Here is an 18,881-nt window from a genome sequence, read left to right as displayed (position 1 = left end):
ATGGGAGACGTGGAGAAAGTTCCTGGCTCCTGGCTTTGGATCGGCGGAGCACCGGCCATTGTGGTCACTTGGGGAGTGAATCATTGGATGGAAGATCTTCTCTGTCTCTCTTCTGTGTATATCTGAGTTTGCAATAAAAATAAAATCTTTTTAAAAAATTAGAGAAGCAGCATTTGATTTTAAGCAGGTAGATAGGTTTTTTGGAAGCAGAAAGTTATGCAATTTGTTTTAATTGGATCTACCAAATATCTCCCTAAATCATATATAAAACAGAGGTCACAAATCTTCCTGACATAAATGTAGACATCTTGAAAATAAACAAGTAAATGGTCTAATAAATCAAAGATCTTTACAACGGTCTCCATTGTTTTGTGAAAAACTTTTTATTTGATTTAGAAAATAATGTTATTTAAATATGACCTGGCTTCAGTCCTGCTTTTTATAAATTCAAGGTTATTAAATGCTGTTCTTTATAGTGAAAGAAATGCAGAGCAGCTGTTCTGTCATATTCGGTGTTTCCAAAAAGCTATCACTCTCTAAATGAGGAATGTTATGTATGTTGAGTCCTTTGATAAGGACATGGGGTCTAAAAGTGAAATTTCTGAAGCAAGATAATTTCTTCAAACTTTGTAGACAGTTAAATCAGTGGTTGAGGTCAGGTATTTTACTGAACATGTAGTCACAGAATAATAATTTTAATAGGCAAGACCTGAAGATAAAAGCTACTCCTTTTGATTAGAGAAACAGGAAAAAAAAATTCTGACCACCAGCAAGACTGATTTTTTTTTTTTAAGATTTATTTATTTTTATTGGAAAGGTGGATATACAGAGAGGACGAGAGACAGAGAGTAAGATCTTCCATCCGATGATTCACTCCCCAAGTGATCTCAACTGCTGGGCCAATCCGAAGCCAGGAACGTGGAGCTCTTCCGGTTCTTGCATGCAGGTGCAGGTCCCAAAGCTTTGGGCCGTCCTTGACTTCTTTCTCAGGCCACAAGCAGGGAGCTGAATGGAAAGCAGGTCTGCCGGGGTTAGAACCTGCGACCATATGGGATCCAGGACTTTAACCACTGTGCTATCACGCCGGGCCCTGATTTTTTTTTTTAAGATTTATTTATTTTTATTGGAAAGTCAGACTTACAGAGCAAAGGAAACACAGAAAGATCTGCTATCCATTGGTTCACTATCGAAGTGGTCACAATGGCCAAAGCTGAGCTGATCCGAAGCCCAGGGCTTCTTCTAGTTATCCCATGTGGGTACAAGATCCCAAGGCTTTGGGATATCTTCTGCCTCTCTCCCAGGACACAAGCAGGGAGCTGGATGGAAAGTAGAGAGGCTGGGATATGAACTGGCTCCCACATGGGATCCCGGCAAATGCAAGGCAAGGATTTTAGCTACTAGGCTATTGTGCTGGGCCAAGGCAGGACTGATTTCAACCACAGGTAAAATTAGGGAGAACAGAGAAAGAAAGGAGAGGGAAGAAGAAAACAAAAAGTAGAAACGGTGGTTGTGATTGACACAGTGTTGTCACTGACTGTTTTGTGTCATTTAAAAAATCAACATGGTTAGGAGACCTACCCTGTTTTGTTTACTTGTAACAGACACAGGAGTATCTGCAGTTACTATATTGTTGAGTAATAGTTGAAATAAAAATGAACATGGGAACGTTGTTTGTCCATTTTCAATTTTTATATTTAACTTCCCTAAAGAAAGCATTCATATACTCCAACCTTTAGTACATTTCATTTAATGGGTTGCCTTTAAAAACACACTAAGAGCATTTGCAAGTACCACGTTTTACTAATTGGTTTAGTGGAATTCTTAGACATTGTGGCATCTGCTTCACCAGCCTTTGTAGGGATGTAGTTGTTAGAGCCATCATACCATATCACTTCTGTCTCCTGCTTTGTGTGCTTTTGCCTTCTCCCCCTAATACTAGGCTTTTAGGTTTTCTTCAGTGCTTGGCATACACAGAGTGCTCAATAAATGTGACAAATGGATTTAATTAGTTTATTGCTATCTTGCAGACGTCAACTAGTCAGGCAGTCTTCCGTCTCCAATCTGGAATCTGCCATCTCTTCCGAGAAACTTTAATTAACAAAGGTTTTGTGGAAATCCAAACTCCTAAGATTATTTCAGGTATGTTTCATACTATTTCTCTTAATTTTTAAAAGTAAATATTCTTTCCCCAAATTTATTTATATTAAACCTTTGGTAACTTGAGAATTCCAAGCATCTTTCAAGGTTTATTGCTACATGCCAAGTCACAGGTCAGCACAGTCAGTAGCACGTATCCTGAAGCTGTAAGACACAAAGCAAGAGTCTTGTTTTGTTCTCTTCAGGCCAATAACGATTTACATTCGGTAGGTTTTATTTAAAACTGGTAGTCTAATTTTGTTTTCCACAAAATGTGTTCTAAAAGCTATTAAATACTACAAGTTCAAAAATAACATTGATTCTCATCCTTACATGACTATCTTCTGATCATTTTGTCTGTTTTAAGAGTTACTTAAGAAACCCTTTAAAGGAATATACACAACGGACAGTTATTAAACACAAAATTGTACGTTGTCGGTTTGTTTTTTTGTTTTTTTTTTTATACCTTTAAAGTAGCTTTAATAGATTTCAGATTAAATAAAAAAGACACTGTGTGTATCCAAAGAGATCAATCTAGCTAGTCTAAAATGTGTAGACTTGAATAAAATAGTTTATATACACACATATGTAGGCTATAATTTATCTGAAATTATTGATTTTCTATATTTTTGTTTTTAAAATGAACTACTTGAATCAAAAATATAAACTAAATTTTGAAGTGTTTTTCTTTTTATTAAGTGTTTGCTTTTCGAATTAATTTTAATAATGTAAATGTTTCAGCTGCCAGTGAAGGAGGAGCCAATGTATTTACTGTGTCATACTTTAAGAATAATGCATACCTGGCTCAGTCCCCACAGCTGTACAAGCAGATGTGCATCTGTGCTGATTTTGAGAAGGTTTTCTGTATTGGACCAGGTAAGATCTTAGCAGTTACAGTTTTTTCCAGGTTTATTAATTATATTGTCGTTATGGGTTCAGAAAACATTTTACATCTGTAATTAATAGACATTGGGAAAGCTTATATTCTTGTGTCCACTGACTGCCTGAGAACTAGACTCTGAGGCAGAAATAACATTGTATTTGGTTACACGCTTGAAAAAGAAACTGTGTGCCTCAACGATTGTAAACATTTGAGCATAATTCAAGTGGGTAGGATCCTAAGTATTTTCTTTCTTTCTTTCTTTCTTTCTTTCTTTCTTTCTTTCTTTCTTTCTTTCTTTCTTTCTTTCTTTCTTTCTTTCTTTCTTTCTATTATTATTTTTAATTCATTAATTACATTGTATTATGTGACACAGTTTCATAGGTACTTGGGTTCTCCCCACCCCTCCCCAAACCCTCCCACCATGGTGGATTCCTCCACCTTGTTGCATAACCACAGTTCAAGTTCAGTTGTGAATCCCCAGTATTATATTTCTATAGAAGATAATAGAAGAAAAATTTCATCTTGGGAATGTCTTATTTTAAAAATGAGTGCTTTGTGGGCTGACATGGTGGTTTATCAGGTTAATCCTCCACCTATGGTGCCGGTGCCCAGTAGGGGCACCAGTTCACGTTTCAGTTGATCTGCTTCATGTCCCAACTGCTCTATTTCTGATCCAGCTCTCTGCTTATCACCTGGAAAAGGAGCAGAGAATAACCCAACTTCTTTTTTTTTTTTTTTTTAAAGATTTATCTATCTTTATTTTTGTTTGAAAGGCAGATTTACAGAGAGAAGGAGAAAGATTTTATTTATGCTGGTTCACTACCACGATGGCTACCATGGCTGGAGTTGAGCAGATTCAAAGCCAGGATTTCTTCCAGGTCTGCCATGTGGATGCAGGGCGCCAAGGACTTGAGCTATACTCCACTTCCTAAGATAAAAGCAAAGAGCTGGTTCGGAAGTGAGGCAGCCAGGACACAAACCAGTGCTTATAGGCACAGGATTAGCCTACTGAGCTGCTATGCCAGGCCCAAAATAAAGGAATCTTTTGTATTAAAAAAAAATAATAATAATGCTTTGAAAATATACACCATCAGAAATGTATTTATTTTTAAGAGCAATTAGGATAGTATGAGCTTCTATTTGGCATTTGCTTTTGGCTGTTAGTACTATAGAACAGGAAGAACTATATGTATTTTTAAAAGATTTATTTATTTTTATTGCAAACTCAGATGTACAGAGAGGAGGAGAGACAGAGAGGAAGATCTTCCATCCGATGATTCACTCCCCAAGTAACCGCAATGGCAGGAGCTGCAATGATCTGAAGCCAGGAGCCAGGAACTTCTTCCAGGTCTCCCATGCGGGTACAGAGTCGCAAGGCTTTGGGTCATGCTCGATTGCTTTCCAAGGAACCAAGCAGGGAGCTGAATGGGAAGTGTGGCTGCAGGTATTAGAACCAGCGTCCATATGGAATCCCGGGACGTTCAAGGTGAGGACTTTAGCTGCTAGGCCACGCCGCTGGGCCCAGGAAGAACTATATCATAACTCTCTTGTACTGTTGAAAGTTTGCAGTGTGCCTCTGCTTCCTGCTTACAAATTTTCTCCAAGGGCTAGTTTATTTTTACTACTATTATTTGTACTGTCTGTAGTATTAGTAATAGGCTAAAATTCATTAGGACCCGGAAGAAGTTCTTGGCTCCTGGCTTTGGACCGTCTCAGCTCCGGACACTGTGCAGAACCCTATTAACTTGGCTTTAAAAATAAATTTGCTGGTGCCTGGTGCAATAGCCTAATGGTTAAAGTCATTGCCTTGCACATGCTGGGATCCCATGGGGGTGACAGTTCTTGTCCCAACGGCCCTGCTTCCCATCCAACTTTCTGCTTGTGGACTGGGAAAGCAGTCGAGGATGGTCCAAACCCTAGGGCACCTGACACCCATGTAGGAGACTCAGAGGATGCTTTGGATCAGCTCAGCTCTGACCATTGCAGCCGCTTGGGGAGTGAATCAGTAGATGCAAGATCTTCCTCTCTATTTCTTCTCCTCTCTGTATTTCTGACTTTCCTATACAAATGAATTTGCTGGGCCTAGCACAATAGCCTAGTGGCTAAAATTCTCGCCTTGTATTTGCTGGGATCACATATAGGTGCCAGTTTGTGTCCTTACTGCTCCACTTCCTATCCAGCTCCCTGCTTGTGCCCTAGGAAAGCAGTAAAGGATGACCCAAAACCTTGGCTTGGGATCCTGCATCTACATGGGAGTCACAGAAGAGGCTCCTGGCTTCAGATTAACTCAGCTCCGGCCACTTGGGAAGTGAATGAATGTCTTTCTGTCTCTCCTTCTTTCTGTAAATCTGGCTTTCCAATAAAAATAAGTCTTTTATAAGTAAATAAATTTGCTAAAACTCAACTGCAGAACATAATCATTTGGCACTTTTTAATAAAGCTGATTACACAGAAAAATGAACTTCATTCTATTGTTTGAAACTTACCAAGTTTCATTTGATAGCACAATAAAATTTGAATAGTTTATTTGATTGCATGATAAAAATTAAATACTTGACAGTAGAGAAAGTGGTAAGTTCATGAAGTGTCTTCGTTCTCCTAATTTATTAACCAGTTATTTATTGAGTACCTTGTGCCTATGTAGCATTGTACTGGATAATATGTTCATAAAGGAACAATCCATTAGCACTTCTCAAGTGCTAGTTCACAGGAATCATCTGTGAATCTTGTTAAAACGTAGATTCTGACCAGTGCCATGACTTGTAGCTCTTAAAACTTTCTGGGTTACCGTTGGTGTTGTTGACTTGTAGACCATGCTTTTGACAAGGGAACAAACATTGTTCCAGCTCCGAAAAAACTGTTTGGCAACATGTAACAGTCACAGGGAATAATCAAATGATTTTCAATACAAGTAATAAGATTATGCTGTATTAATCAGTAGATGAGTATTAATTAGCAAATTTTAAAAAGGGCGAAGGTAAAGTTTGTCAGTCACCATAATGAAAATTCAAATTTAAATGAGCTTTAACAGCATTTGTAGACAACAGAGATGCCATTCTAAGCAGAATAAATAAACAGCATAGATTATAAGGAAAAACAATAGTAAGGCTAGTTATTGTTAAGGACTGAGAAATGGGCTGGTATTGTAGTATAGTAGACTTGTGGTGCTGGCATCCCGTGTGAGTGTTGTTTTGAGTCCCAGCTGTCCCACTTCCAATTTAGATCCATGCTTATGGCAGCCAAGGATGGCCAAAGTTCTTGGGCCTCTGCTCCCACATGGGAGATTTGGAGGATGCTCCTCCCTCTTGGTTTCGGATTGGCTCAGCTCTACCATTATGGACATTTAGGTAATGAATCAGCAGATGGGAGATTAGTCTCTCGCTTTCTTTCTCTGTAAATCTAGGTTTTTGTTTGTTTGTTTTTAAAGATTTATTATTATTGGAAAGCCGGATATACAGAGAGGAGGAAAGACAGAGAGGAAGATCTTCCGTCCGATGTTTCACTTCCCAAGTGAGCCGCAACGGGCTGATGAGTGCCGATCTGATGCCGGGAACCTGGAACTTCTTCCAGGTCTCCCATGCGGGTGCAGGGTCCCAAAGCTTTGGACCGTCCTCGACTGCTTTCCCAGGCCACAAGCAGGGAGCTGGATGGGAAGTGGAGCTGCCGGGATTAGAACCAGTGCCCATATGGGATCCCGGTGCGTTCAAGGTGAGGACTGTAGCCACTAGGCCATGTCGCCGGGCCCTAAATCTAGTTTTTAAGTAAAAATAAACTAATCTTTAAAAAAAGAGAGAGAGAAGTTTAGGTTAGAGTGAAATTGTGAAAGCACAAAGATTTTTGACATTTTATGATCATAAGTTGCTAAGCAAGGATGTGTTACAGGAATATGAATTTGGTAGTAATGTAAAAGATGAACTGAGCTAGAGTCAGGAATTCTGGAAAGGCTATTGCAGTGAGGATATAATAAGAGCTAGACTAAGATTATGGCTGTAATATCTATATGTTGCTTTGTTAGTATACTTTCAATTAGCTTGAGTCTAGTTTTGGTAAAATTGAGGACTATTATTCAAAATGAAATTTTTTTATTTATTGAGAAAATATCTCAGGAGCTTACATTCCCTTGCAGTTCTCATGAAGCTACACTGTTCCTTTACATTTGATCCAGCTGTTAATGCATCACTGTAGGAGTTTGTAATGTACTTGCTGTACAGAAGAATGCTGAAATGATAGTTTGTTAAACCATTAAGTCACTATAGTGATAACAGTTGGATACTACTAAATTGAAGTTCATGTTTACATTGCCATTTACCAAAAATTTAAATTAACATTTACTATTTAACTTCATAGTATTCAGAGCTGAAGACTCTAACACTCATAGACATCTAACTGAATTTGTTGGTTTGGACATTGAAATGGCTTTCAATTACCATTATCATGAAGTTATGGAAGAAATTGCTGACACTTTGGTACAAATATTCAAAGGACTTCAAGAAAGGTAAAAGATTTTATATCTGTAAAGTAATTTGTTGTCGGTTTGGGTTCTTTCTTTAAAGATGTGTTTATTTGTTTGAAGGGCAGTTTAAGGAGGTGGGGTGGTGCATAGAGAAATCTTCCATCTTCTGGTTCACTCTCCAAATGGTTGCATCCGCCAGAGCTGGGCCAGTACAAATCCAACAGCTCAAGTACTTGGGCCGTCTTTCATTGCTTTCCTAGGTGCATTAGCAGGGAACTGGGTCAAAAGTGGAGTAAACAGGACTTTGAACCATGCCCATATGGGATACTTGTGCTGCAGGTGGTGGATTTGTGTGCTATGCCACACCATGCCATAGTGCTGGCCCCTAGGTTCTTTTTAAACAAAAATCATAAGTTGGAGATATATTTCTGTTGGAGATGTGCGCATGCGCATTGGTTACAGTAATATGGTACAGAAGAACATTTTGGGGATCAGACCTCAAATTTAAGGTCTCCATAGGGCTCAGCACTGGCCATTGTGGGCTCTTGGGAATGAGCCAGTGAATGGAGAAAGTTCTTTCTCTCTGTATCTCCTTCTCACTATAGATCTGCCTTTACAATAAAAATAAATGATTTTTTATTTAAAAAAAAGATTATGGAGAACAGAAATAGAAATTTTAGAAATCTGCAAATTGTAAACAACAACACGTGACTATGGAAACTAGCCTAATGATTTCTCAGGTACTCATCACCTATTGTCAACCCATGACAAATTTGGGATTTTCCTTGCTTTTGCTTCTTTTTTAGTTTATTTGAGGCACCTAGAGACAGAACTATGTGTGTCCTGTCTGCCTGTCTTTCCGCAAATGCCCACAACAGCCAGAACTAGTCCAGGCCAAAGCCTGGAACTCAGTCTGGGTCTCCCATGTGAGTGGCTGAGAAGTGGTATTAAATATTTTAGATATTTAAATTTCAGTTTTAAATTTAAATATTTAAATTTCATTTCTTGACAACTTGGTAGCACTTTTCCTAGTGCATATGCGGATTCAAATAATTTAACATAGTGCTCGAGTGACCTCTTGTGGCAGAAACATTAATCTCACATTAACTCTATTATTGTATGACTAGGTTTCAGACCGAAATTCAAATGGTGAATAAACAGTTTCCTTGTGAGCCATTCAAGTTTTTGGAACCAACTTTAAGACTGGAATATTGTGAGGCATTGGCTATGCTTAGAGAAGCTGGAGTTGAAATGGGAGATGAAGATGATCTGAGGTTTGTCCTTTCTCTTTTTAATTGTTTTTGGAACATTGGTAATTAGGTATAGGGATTGAAATAGCAAAGTTATTAATGCATTATTATTTATGTGGCTAATAAGTTTATATTGCAGTAATTTGGTATGTATTATGCTGCTTTGTGTAATATATGTTCTGAAACAAATGTATTTCATGTGGTTTACCTAAGTTTCAATAATTTTGTTTTCAAGCATCATTTTTTATTTCTTCCCCCTCACATTTATAAACCTTCAGAGAAAACGGGAGTTTTCCTGTGATTTTATCACTTAGCATAGTACTTCAGTTTTCAGAATTGATGATATTATTTAGAGTTGGTGGCAAATTAAATCCATCTCCTCCAGGATTTTAGCATAAAAGTGTTGGTATCTCTAGAAACCACAAAAATTACTATTAATTACATGTAATTACTATTAATTACATTAATTAGTACTGTCTAAATTCAGATCATAAAGCTTATAATTTTGAAACATTGTATAATTTGGTAAATATGAAAGTTGCCATCAACTCCATTTTTTATTCAGGGCTTCCTAGTGAAAATATTTAAGCCCTCATTGCAATTACATACATATTTATATAGTAAAAAAGATGATTCTCAGTTTTCAGATTTCAGTTTTCAGATTTCTTTAAAGAAATGTTTCATTTAAAACCCTTAAATTTAATATTAAGTATTTTGGAAATTATTCCTAAATACAACAGAAGTATCAGCTTCCTTTTAGCTGCAGAAATTTAATTTGTTTGTATAAATACACTTACATTTTAAAGACTTAGAAATACAGATTTTTACTTTATAAACCTTTGATAAATAGAGGTAAAGGCAGCAACTAGACCATGTTATTTTGAGTCAGTGAATTGCTAAATTATGTTTTTAAATATTTGAGTACAATATACTCAGCACTAAGTCACTATACCAAGCACATTCATTGTAATGGTTTTCAGTAGTATTTGCCTAGTAAAAGGGAGCAAGATAGACACCTATGTGTTTTGGCCAGATTTTTTTTTTTTCGACTTTTGCAAACTTCATATGGAAGGGATGCTCTGTTAACTTCAAAGTCCTTGCTCTCTGAGCGTGTGATTTTATGTTTCTTTTTCAGTACACCAAATGAAAAGCTGTTGGGTCGTTTGGTAAAGGAAAAGGTAAGATGTTTTGTACATGTTGGGTTTCTTTTTCTATATATGAAATGTAACCTGATATTATGGAGCAGTCACAGAAGAGACTAATCTTCCAAGAATGGTATGGTTACAGAATAAATAAAAAACGAAGGGACAATATTTAAGAAGTTCTCAGCAAAATATTGAAAAACAGGCTTTGTGTCAGTTTGAGTCAGTATTTTTTACTGGTATTAAGTTATGTCAAAAGTGTCTCAAAGTGATACTAGCTGTGTCATGTTAGAAAAGACCTCAAAAATGTTTAAAATTATTTAGATATAGATTTGCCTGAGCATTCTTGCTGTCTTTAAGATGAAATTTCCTTTCACTCTCATGTGAAAGCTACTTTCCTGTACCATTCTATTTTCTAATAATATATATAACTCTATAGAATATAAAAACTAAATTTGATGCGATCTCCAAAGAAAAGTAAGAATAGAAAAAATGAAGTGCTTGGGCTCCTCCTGCTGGTTGTACTTGAAATGGCTAACGTAGGAAACCAAACATAGGAAACGAACAGTAATGATTTTATTAGATGTTTAAATGTTGTTTTGGCACAGCCAATTCCAGTTTGTCAGCTTTGTTGACAGTCTCTAATCTCTGATTTTAGAAAAAAAAAAGAAGACTTGAAATATATTGAATTCTTTTTAATTAAATCTGGTCTCTTAATGGGCAGTTCATTAAAAATGTTGTGATTTCATGTTAATATTATTTATTATTATAGTGTTCACTTAAGCTACCCAATTTCATTTAAATATATGCAAAAATTGAAATTGTTGCCAAAAATAGTTCAGGTTTTTCAAATATTCATGCTATGAAAGGTGTGATATTTTATAAAGGATTTTATAGATTTAGTGCAGTTTATATAAAGCCCAAAAGAATTTCAGGTAACATAATGTTATTAAATGTACCTGTAAGTCTGGATGAGGTAGACAAGCAAAAAATAATTAGTTTTTAATCACGGCGTAATTGACAATGGGAGAGAAGCTAGAAAGAGTGCATATGCTTAGAAATGTAAAAAAATAAACATTTGAAGTGTGATTGAGTAGCAGATAGCTCTTAATTAGATATTAGAAGAACTTCTGACTTGATAGAATACTATAGTATCCGATGTTATTTGACAAAAGCAGGAAATGTTAGCCTTTTTATTGAAGGAATATATTCTAATTGCCTCTGTTCTTTTTGCAGTATGATACAGATTTTTACATTCTTGATAAGTACCCATTGGCTGTAAGACCTTTTTATACCATGCCTGACCCAAGAAATCCTGTAAGTGTTTTAATTTAAAAGAACCTTTTTTTCGGGGAAGGAGAAAAATTTCATTCACTGCATGAAAGTATATAATTGCATAATAGGAATAATGGTTTTCATGAATAATTTGTTTTATTACTCACATTGATATAAATACTATCACTGCCATCTGTCAGTACAGATCAAGTGAAATGTAGGGTTTGAATATTCCAGCAAATGAGTCCTGAAAATGTAAATTAAAAATCATTTTCTTGGGTCACTGTTTTGAAGATTTATCAGGTAGTAAGATTGTATAAAAGAAATAGCACTACAAATTTATACACTTTACTTAAACATCTTTTCATTGATTTCCACTAGAAATTCATGTTACATCTTATGAGTTTATATGAATAAAATTCTTTTGGCTTTTTACTGTCAGCATTTTGCAGTGGTTCCCACTCTTTAGTGTGCATTAGAATCATTTTGAGGGCTTTTGTAAGATTTTAAGTCTGTATTTCTTCATGTATTTCTTTTACTTGAGAGGCAGAGAGAAAAATCTCTCTCCTATCCACTGTTTACTCATCAGATGCCAACAGTGGCACAAGCTGGGTCAGGCCAAAGCTGGAACAGGAACTCTTCCAAATCTCCCATGTGGTTGACAGGGATTCACCTGGTTGAGTTATCCAAGGGCACACATTAGCAGGAAACTCAAATCCAGACCAAATACAGTGCTTGAACCCAAGGCCCTCTTGTTTGGAATGCAGGTATCTACACCAGTTTCTTAGCTGCTAAGCAAAATACCTATTCCATGTGGAAGACATTTTTTTTAGCAAATTATTTGTTTTATATGAAAGAGTTACAGAGAGACAGGGCCAGGAGGGATTGTAATGACAGAGCTTCCATGTGCAGATTCACTCCCCGTTAGGCCATAAAGGCCAGAGTTGGGCCAGTCTGAATCTTCTTCCAGGTTTCCCACATAGGTATAGTGGCTTGAGAACTTGAGCCATCCTCCACTGCTTTTGAATGCCATAGCAAGGGGCTGGATCAGGGAGTAAAGCGGCCAGGGCATGGAACCAGTACCCACATGGGATGTTGGAACTACAGGCAAAGAATTAGATGGTTATGTCACCACACCAGCCCTCAAGCATTTATTTACTTATTAGATTTTTTAAAATTTATTTTTATTGGAAAGGCAGATTTTCAGAGAAGGAGAGACAAAGAGAAAATCCTCCATCGTTTGGTTTACTCCCCAAATGGCCACAATAGCCAGAGCTGCGCCTAACCAAAGCCAGGAGCCAGGAACTTCTAAGTCTCCTACCAGGGTGCTGTGTTCTAATGCATTGGGATATCCTCCACTGCTTTCCCAGGCCACATGCAGAGGGCAGGATGGGAAGTGAAGTAGCTGGGAAACAAACCTACACCCATATGAGATCCTAATGCATGTAAGGTGAGGATTTAGCCTCTGAACCATTGCACTGGGCCCATGGCTGCTCTACTTTCAGTCCAGCTTCCTGTTTGTGGCCTGGGAAAGCAGTAGAGGCTGGCCCAAATCCTTGGGACCTTACACCTTCATGGCAGACCCGGAAGGAAGAAGCTCCTGACTCCTGGCTTTGGATCAACTTAGCTTTGGCCATTACTGCCATTTGGGGAGTAAATCAGAGGATTGAAGATTTATCTTTCTGTCTCTCCTTCTCTCTGTAAATCTGCCTTTCCAGTAGAAATAAATAAATATTTTTTAAAAAGTTAGTAAAATGATAATTTGGTAGATGGAATCATGGTATAGTGAGTTGGGCCTCCATGTGTGATAAGTGAACCACATGGGTGCCAGTTGAACTCTCAACTGCTCCACTTTCAATTCAGCTTCCTACTAGTGTGACTGGGATAGCAGTGGAGGATGGCCCAATCTTTGGGGCCCCTGCCACTCACATAGTAGACTACCCAGTTTGAACTCCAGGCTCCTGGATTTGGCCTGGCCCAGCCTCATTCACTGGGGAGTGAACTAGCAGATGAAAGATTCTGTATTTCTGTTTCCATAACTCTGCTTTTCAAGTAAGTAAAGTTTTAAAATGAGAATTTGAAGTTCCAAGAATGAGCTATATATCATGACATATTTCAAAATATTTCAGATGATAAAATAAGGTTGAGACTACTTCAGCCAGATGTGCTACCTTTTTTAGTTATGGAAGGATATGAGAAAAAGAGAGCACAGAATCCTTTATAGTCAAGAGAGCCGTCTTAGTAGTTTCATTCTGCTTTGTAGAAATAAATTGTATTCATTGAAACTGGTTGCTTCATTAATTCTTCAAAAATAGACTTGCTCTTCATGTAAGGTAGTGTTTTTCCTATGTATGGGTAATGGAAATAGGATAATCATTTCTTGAAAAGTAGTGTTCTTTTACTTGTTTTTCCTGTAGAAACAGTCCAACTCTTACGATATGTTCATGAGAGGAGAAGAAATATTATCAGGAGCTCAAAGAATACATGATCCTCAGCTACTGACAGAAAGAGCCTTACATCATGGGATTGGTAACTACTTAAAATATTTTTAGGAGTGTGTGTATTCTAAAAATTATTCATTATAAACTTTTTAAAGATCTCAGAAAATATTTTAACCTTCATTGAAGCTTTAAATAATTTTTGTTTTGCTTTGTATTTTTTGTAGATTTGGAGAAAATTAAAGCTTACATTGATTCCTTTCGCTTTGGAGCTCCTCCTCATGCTGGTGGAGGCATTGGTAAAATGTTGCTCTTACTTACAAATAAATCTTTAAATGCTGAGTATAGTTCACATTTGAAGTTTAAGAATCTGATAAAATAAGTTCCGAGTAAGGGAATGTTTGATTTTGCAGGGAAATAATGAACAGCCAACATTTTTAAAATATTACTTTAATAAAATTCTAACCATTCTATCAAGAACTTCAAGAGAATTCAGAATATGAAGTTTTCTTATAGTTTTTGTTTATGATTTGTTTAGATTTTTTTTTTTGGTTGATTAGGTAGTATGTGTTAGAATAGTAAAGTCTGCAGGCTCTGAGAATGTGGATACCATATACAGAAGAGTGAAATTGGATACTTACCTAACACATTATTCCAAAATTAACTGAAAATGGACCATGCACCTAAATATAAGATGTACAATTAAACAAACAAACAAAAAAAACAGCACCAAAAAAAAAAGCTCTTAGAAGAAAACAGGGCAAAACTTCATGATATTTGATCTAGTAATGATTTACTGGGTATTACACCAGAAGCACAGACAACAAAAGCAAAAAGCAAATTAGATACAATTTTTTTTTTTTTTAATTTTATGTACCAGGGGACAGTGATGATTATCAGCACAGAGGCAACATAATCAATGGGAGGAAACACTTACAGATTATATGTCTGAAAAAGGATTCACATGCTGGAAATAAAAATTCTAAAAACAAAACAGTTCAACTTTAAAATGAGTGAAAAATCTGTATAGACGTTTCCTGCACCAGTAGCCCATAAGCACATGGAAAGATTTAACATCACAAGTCATGGAAGTACAAATTAAAATTACAGTAAGATGCCACCTCAGATCCAGTAAGATAGCTACTGTTCAACATACACACAGAGAGAAATTTATTGCTGGCAGGAATACAGAAAAATTGGAACCTTCTTATACTTTTGGTAGGGAGTGTTACCTCCCCTCCAAAAAGTCAGAACAAGTATAGACATTTCTGAAAGAATTAAAAATGTAATTACTAAATGATCCAGCAGTTTCACTTCTGGGTATATTCACAAAAGGAATGAAAACAGGATGTCAAAATATTTGCACAACTGTGTTCATGGCAGCATTCATCACAATAGCTAAAATACGGAAAAAGCAGCCCAATAGTGTAGAAATTTAGTATTACTTATCTGAAAATTTTATACCAACAATGTTTTAGATTTTGGAGTTTTTTGGATTTTGGAACACCTACATAGACTTTACTAGTATAACATCATTATTCCAAAACCACAAATCCAAAACTTTTGAGCACCAGTTTAATGCCCAGAAAGTTTCAGGTTTTGGAGCATTGTAGATTTTTGGATTAGGAGTGTTCAGTCTGTGTGTGTAGGGCAATATTTTTTTGTCTTTAAAAAGCAAGGAGATTTTGACATGCTGCAATAGGGTTGTTAAGAGAAATAATTCAAATATGTAAAAGCAAGTTAATATAATTCTGTTTCTGCAGTCTGCGGCCATACCACCCTGAACACGCCAGATCTCGTCTGATCTTGGAAGCTAAGCAGGGCTGGGCCTGGTTAGTACTTCGATGGGAGATGATAATTCTGCCTATACAAAGTACTATCATACAGGCAGAGTATACTCATAGAAGAGAGAATGGTGGTTGCCAGGGCCTGAGGGAAGAGTAAACGGAGAGTTATTGTTGAGTGAATATTGAATTTTTACAGATAAAGAAATTGTTTTCCACCAAAGAAAAAAAAACTGTTAGGAAAAATGAATTCAGTAAAATTAGAGGATACAAAATCAGCATACAATATTCAGTAGCATTTCTATACATTAACATAAACTATTCAGAAAGCAAATTAAGAAAAGCCCCATGCGCAGTACCATAAGTAAAATGAATACTCAGCAATAAATTCAACTAAGGAAGTAAAAGATCTATACCCTAAAAACTAAAAATGTTGATGAAAGAAATTAAAGCATAAATGGAAAGATATCCAGTTTTTGTGTATTTGAGAAAATTAGCATTGTGAGAATGGTCACAGGGCCCAAAGCATTCCCTAGGTTGAGTACAATCCCCATCAAAATTTCAATGAGATTTTTCATAGAAACAGGAAATCCTAAAATTCATATGGAACCACAGTAGCTAAAGCAATCTTGAGTGAAAATAAATAACAAAGCTGGAGGCATCACTGATTTCACAATATGTCACAGTTCTGTAATAATTATATCAGCATGGTACTGGTATAATAGCAGAGACACAGACCAGTGATATGGAACAGAGATTTTATAGTCAGTTGATCTTCAATAAAAGTATCAATATCACACATGGGAAAATGGAAGTCTGTGCAAATAAATGTAGTTGAAAAACTAGCAGTATACATATAAATGGGTTAAATTGAATCCCTAAATCACAATATACACAAAAATGAACTCAAAGCAAATTGTAAAACCTGGAACTATACAGGTAACAGAAAAGTAAAAAAAAAAAAAAAAATCAAGACATCTGACATTTCTGAAATAGAGTTTTTGGTCTTCTTTTGACAGAATTTTTGATTGGCTTATTTTTTCTGGGAAGTCAAATTTACAGAGGAGAGACAGAAGAGCTGTTGGCTGGTTCACCTCCTAAATGGCCCCAACAAACAAAGCTGAGCTGACCTGAAACCAGGAACCAAGAGCTTCTTCCGGTTCTCCCACATGGGTGCAGGGTGCCAAGGCATTGGACCATCTTGTGCTGCTTTCCCAGACCACAAGCAGGAGCTGGATGGGAAGTGGAGCTGCTGAGACACAAACTAATGTCCATATGGGATGCCAGTGCTTAGAGGTGGATTACCCAGATAAGCTATCATGCCAGTCCCTTTGTGAGAGATATTTAATGAAGTCCTTTCTCCATTTTTAAATTTGTTGATTTGTTTTCTTGTTACTGGCATATAAAAGTTCTTGTATAGCGCTGGCTAGTGGCTGAATCCCCACCTTGCATGCCACAGGATCGTATGAGTACCAGTGGTGTCCCGGCTGCTCCACTTCCCATCTAGCCATCCTGCTCCCTGCTTGTGGCCTGGGAAAGCAGTAGAGGGTGGTCCAAAGCCTTGGGACCCTGCACTGGGATGCTGGAAGGAGACACCAGGCTCCTGGCTTTAGATCAACTCAGCTCTCTCCATTTTAACCACCTGGAACCAACAGGTGAAAGATTTTTCTCTCTCCCCCTGTCTGTACATCTGCCTTTCCAATAAAAATAAATAAATCCTTTACATAAATAAATATGGTTTGCAAATAATCTCTCCTATTCTCCAAGGTATCTCTTTACTCTGTTTGATGTATAGAAACTTTTTAGTTTAACGGAATCCCATTTATCTATTTTGCTTTTGTTGCCTGGGCATCAAATCTTTTACAGAAAACTGGTTTTCTTCTAACTTTTGCAAAAATGACCTTTGCATATATAAAAAGATGCATACGTACACTTTTTGAAATATTACAGCACAAGCTGTAATATGCTACATAAACCATTCATTACTTTTAACTTAATTCCTAATTTGTTACTTATCTGTTCTGCCTCTTGAGTGGTCCTCAGACTTAGTTCTTAGTAATACTGTATTTATCCACATGGCAAAAGCCAGCCTCTTTAGACTTGGAACACTTAGTATGATCATCACTCTAGAGCTCTTCGTGCCAGGGAATCACAGTAAATATTTTGGTACTTCTAGTTAATAGCCTTCCTCAGGCAAGTTTGTGATTCTCTGCTGCATTACCTGAACTGCATAATCAGAGGCTGGTATCATTTGAAATATGTATTCCTTTCAAGTACCTTGATTTAGGTTTTTATTGTTTCAAGCATAGATTTTGTTCTTTTATACAAATATTTTTAGTTCACTTTCCAGACTCCATGCCACTGAAGGATATCTCATTTAGTTTAACTAATATAGAACAGCATCCCTCTTTTTTAAATCGGTTTCAAAAATAGACAGTTTTAAAATAAACTCAAATTACAGAAATCATTCCCCTCGTAAAAAAGAAGTATATTTTATCAAATAATTATTTGCTAGTTCTAAATAAGCAATTTCCTAAGAGATTTTCAGAAATGGAATTAATAAGCATTTTGTTTCCTCAGGATTGGAACGAGTGACCATGCTCTTCTTGGGTTTGCATAATGTTCGCCAGACCTCAATGTTCCCTCGTGACCCAAAACGACTCACTCCTTAAAGAAAACTAGACTTTTTATTCTTTCCAGTATCCTGCTACCGATCAGGCTACACTTTAGGTACTTAAAATACACCTTGTAATAAATGTCTTATCAGAAGTGCCACAATTATTTTTGAATTAGTATAGCTCAGTTTAAAAGAGAAGAATTTTTAAATAACTTTTGACCGTCTTCAGTAGGAAATACTGAAACATTTTTAACAAATTCATATGGTTACGTTGAAAATTCATATTCTGTTAATGTAATAAACACTTAAGAATTTTAAGCAGTCAGGATTTCTGCAGTTTTTTAATTTTTTTGTATTATGTTGGAACAGTATTAATGTTTTAAAATTTTAAACATTTGAACTTATTTCTTAAAACTCTGACATTGAGATAATAGTCAGTGAAGTATCTGAGATTTTAATTAATGTATTGTCAGTCTCATGAATCCTTAAGCAGAAAGCTAAGTTCAGAAATTATGTAAAGCAGGTGAAAATAATTTGTTAGAAAATATTCAGTATATTATTAAATTGTTATTCCACAACTTAATTTCAATAAAATTTTAAAGCTAATTGTAGTTTGTCATTGTATGATTTTATTTCAATCTGATTTTATCATTCCTGGGATTAATAATTTGGGAAAAGAAAAATTACATTAAGTTTTAAATTGCCATAAGAGTAAAGAACACTATTAGGGACTGGTGTTGTATAGATATAGAAACTAATGCCTGCTTCCTAGGTGCTAGGTTGCTCCACGTCCAGTCTAACTCTCTGCCGATGACCTGGGAAAACCAGTAAAAAAAGACTCAAGTGCTTGGCCCCCCTGCTACCCTTGGGTTCCTGGCTTCAGCCTGACGCAGCCCTGGCTGT

The 18,881-nt window shown here is 36.4% G+C and overlaps 1 protein-coding gene across 1 annotated transcript in view; it reads left to right on the top strand.

Annotated features, from left to right (window-relative positions):
* DARS1 (aspartyl-tRNA synthetase 1) overlaps nucleotides 1-18,584 on the top strand; it is a 64,586-nt gene extending 46,002 nt beyond the window's left edge. Inside the window, exons 8-16 of the mRNA XM_004589366.4 lie at nucleotides 2,028-2,139; nucleotides 2,878-3,012; nucleotides 7,367-7,514; nucleotides 8,600-8,746; nucleotides 9,858-9,900; nucleotides 11,101-11,181; nucleotides 13,557-13,668; nucleotides 13,805-13,876; nucleotides 17,942-18,584. Coding sequence (XP_004589423.2) covers nucleotides 2,028-2,139; nucleotides 2,878-3,012; nucleotides 7,367-7,514; nucleotides 8,600-8,746; nucleotides 9,858-9,900; nucleotides 11,101-11,181; nucleotides 13,557-13,668; nucleotides 13,805-13,876; nucleotides 17,942-18,033 — 942 coding nt within the window. The 3' untranslated portion in view covers nucleotides 18,034-18,584. The remainder of the gene's footprint in view (nucleotides 1-2,027; nucleotides 2,140-2,877; nucleotides 3,013-7,366; nucleotides 7,515-8,599; nucleotides 8,747-9,857; nucleotides 9,901-11,100; nucleotides 11,182-13,556; nucleotides 13,669-13,804; nucleotides 13,877-17,941) is intronic.
* The last annotated feature ends 297 nt before the right edge of the window (nucleotides 18,585-18,881 follow it).

This window comes from Ochotona princeps, chromosome 5 (genome assembly GCF_030435755.1).
Source record: "Ochotona princeps isolate mOchPri1 chromosome 5, mOchPri1.hap1, whole genome shotgun sequence".
Taxonomy (NCBI): Eukaryota; Metazoa; Chordata; class Mammalia; order Lagomorpha; family Ochotonidae; genus Ochotona; species Ochotona princeps.
The sequence above is the reverse complement of the archived record's forward strand: the minus strand, read 5'-3'. Positions and strand labels throughout refer to the sequence as shown.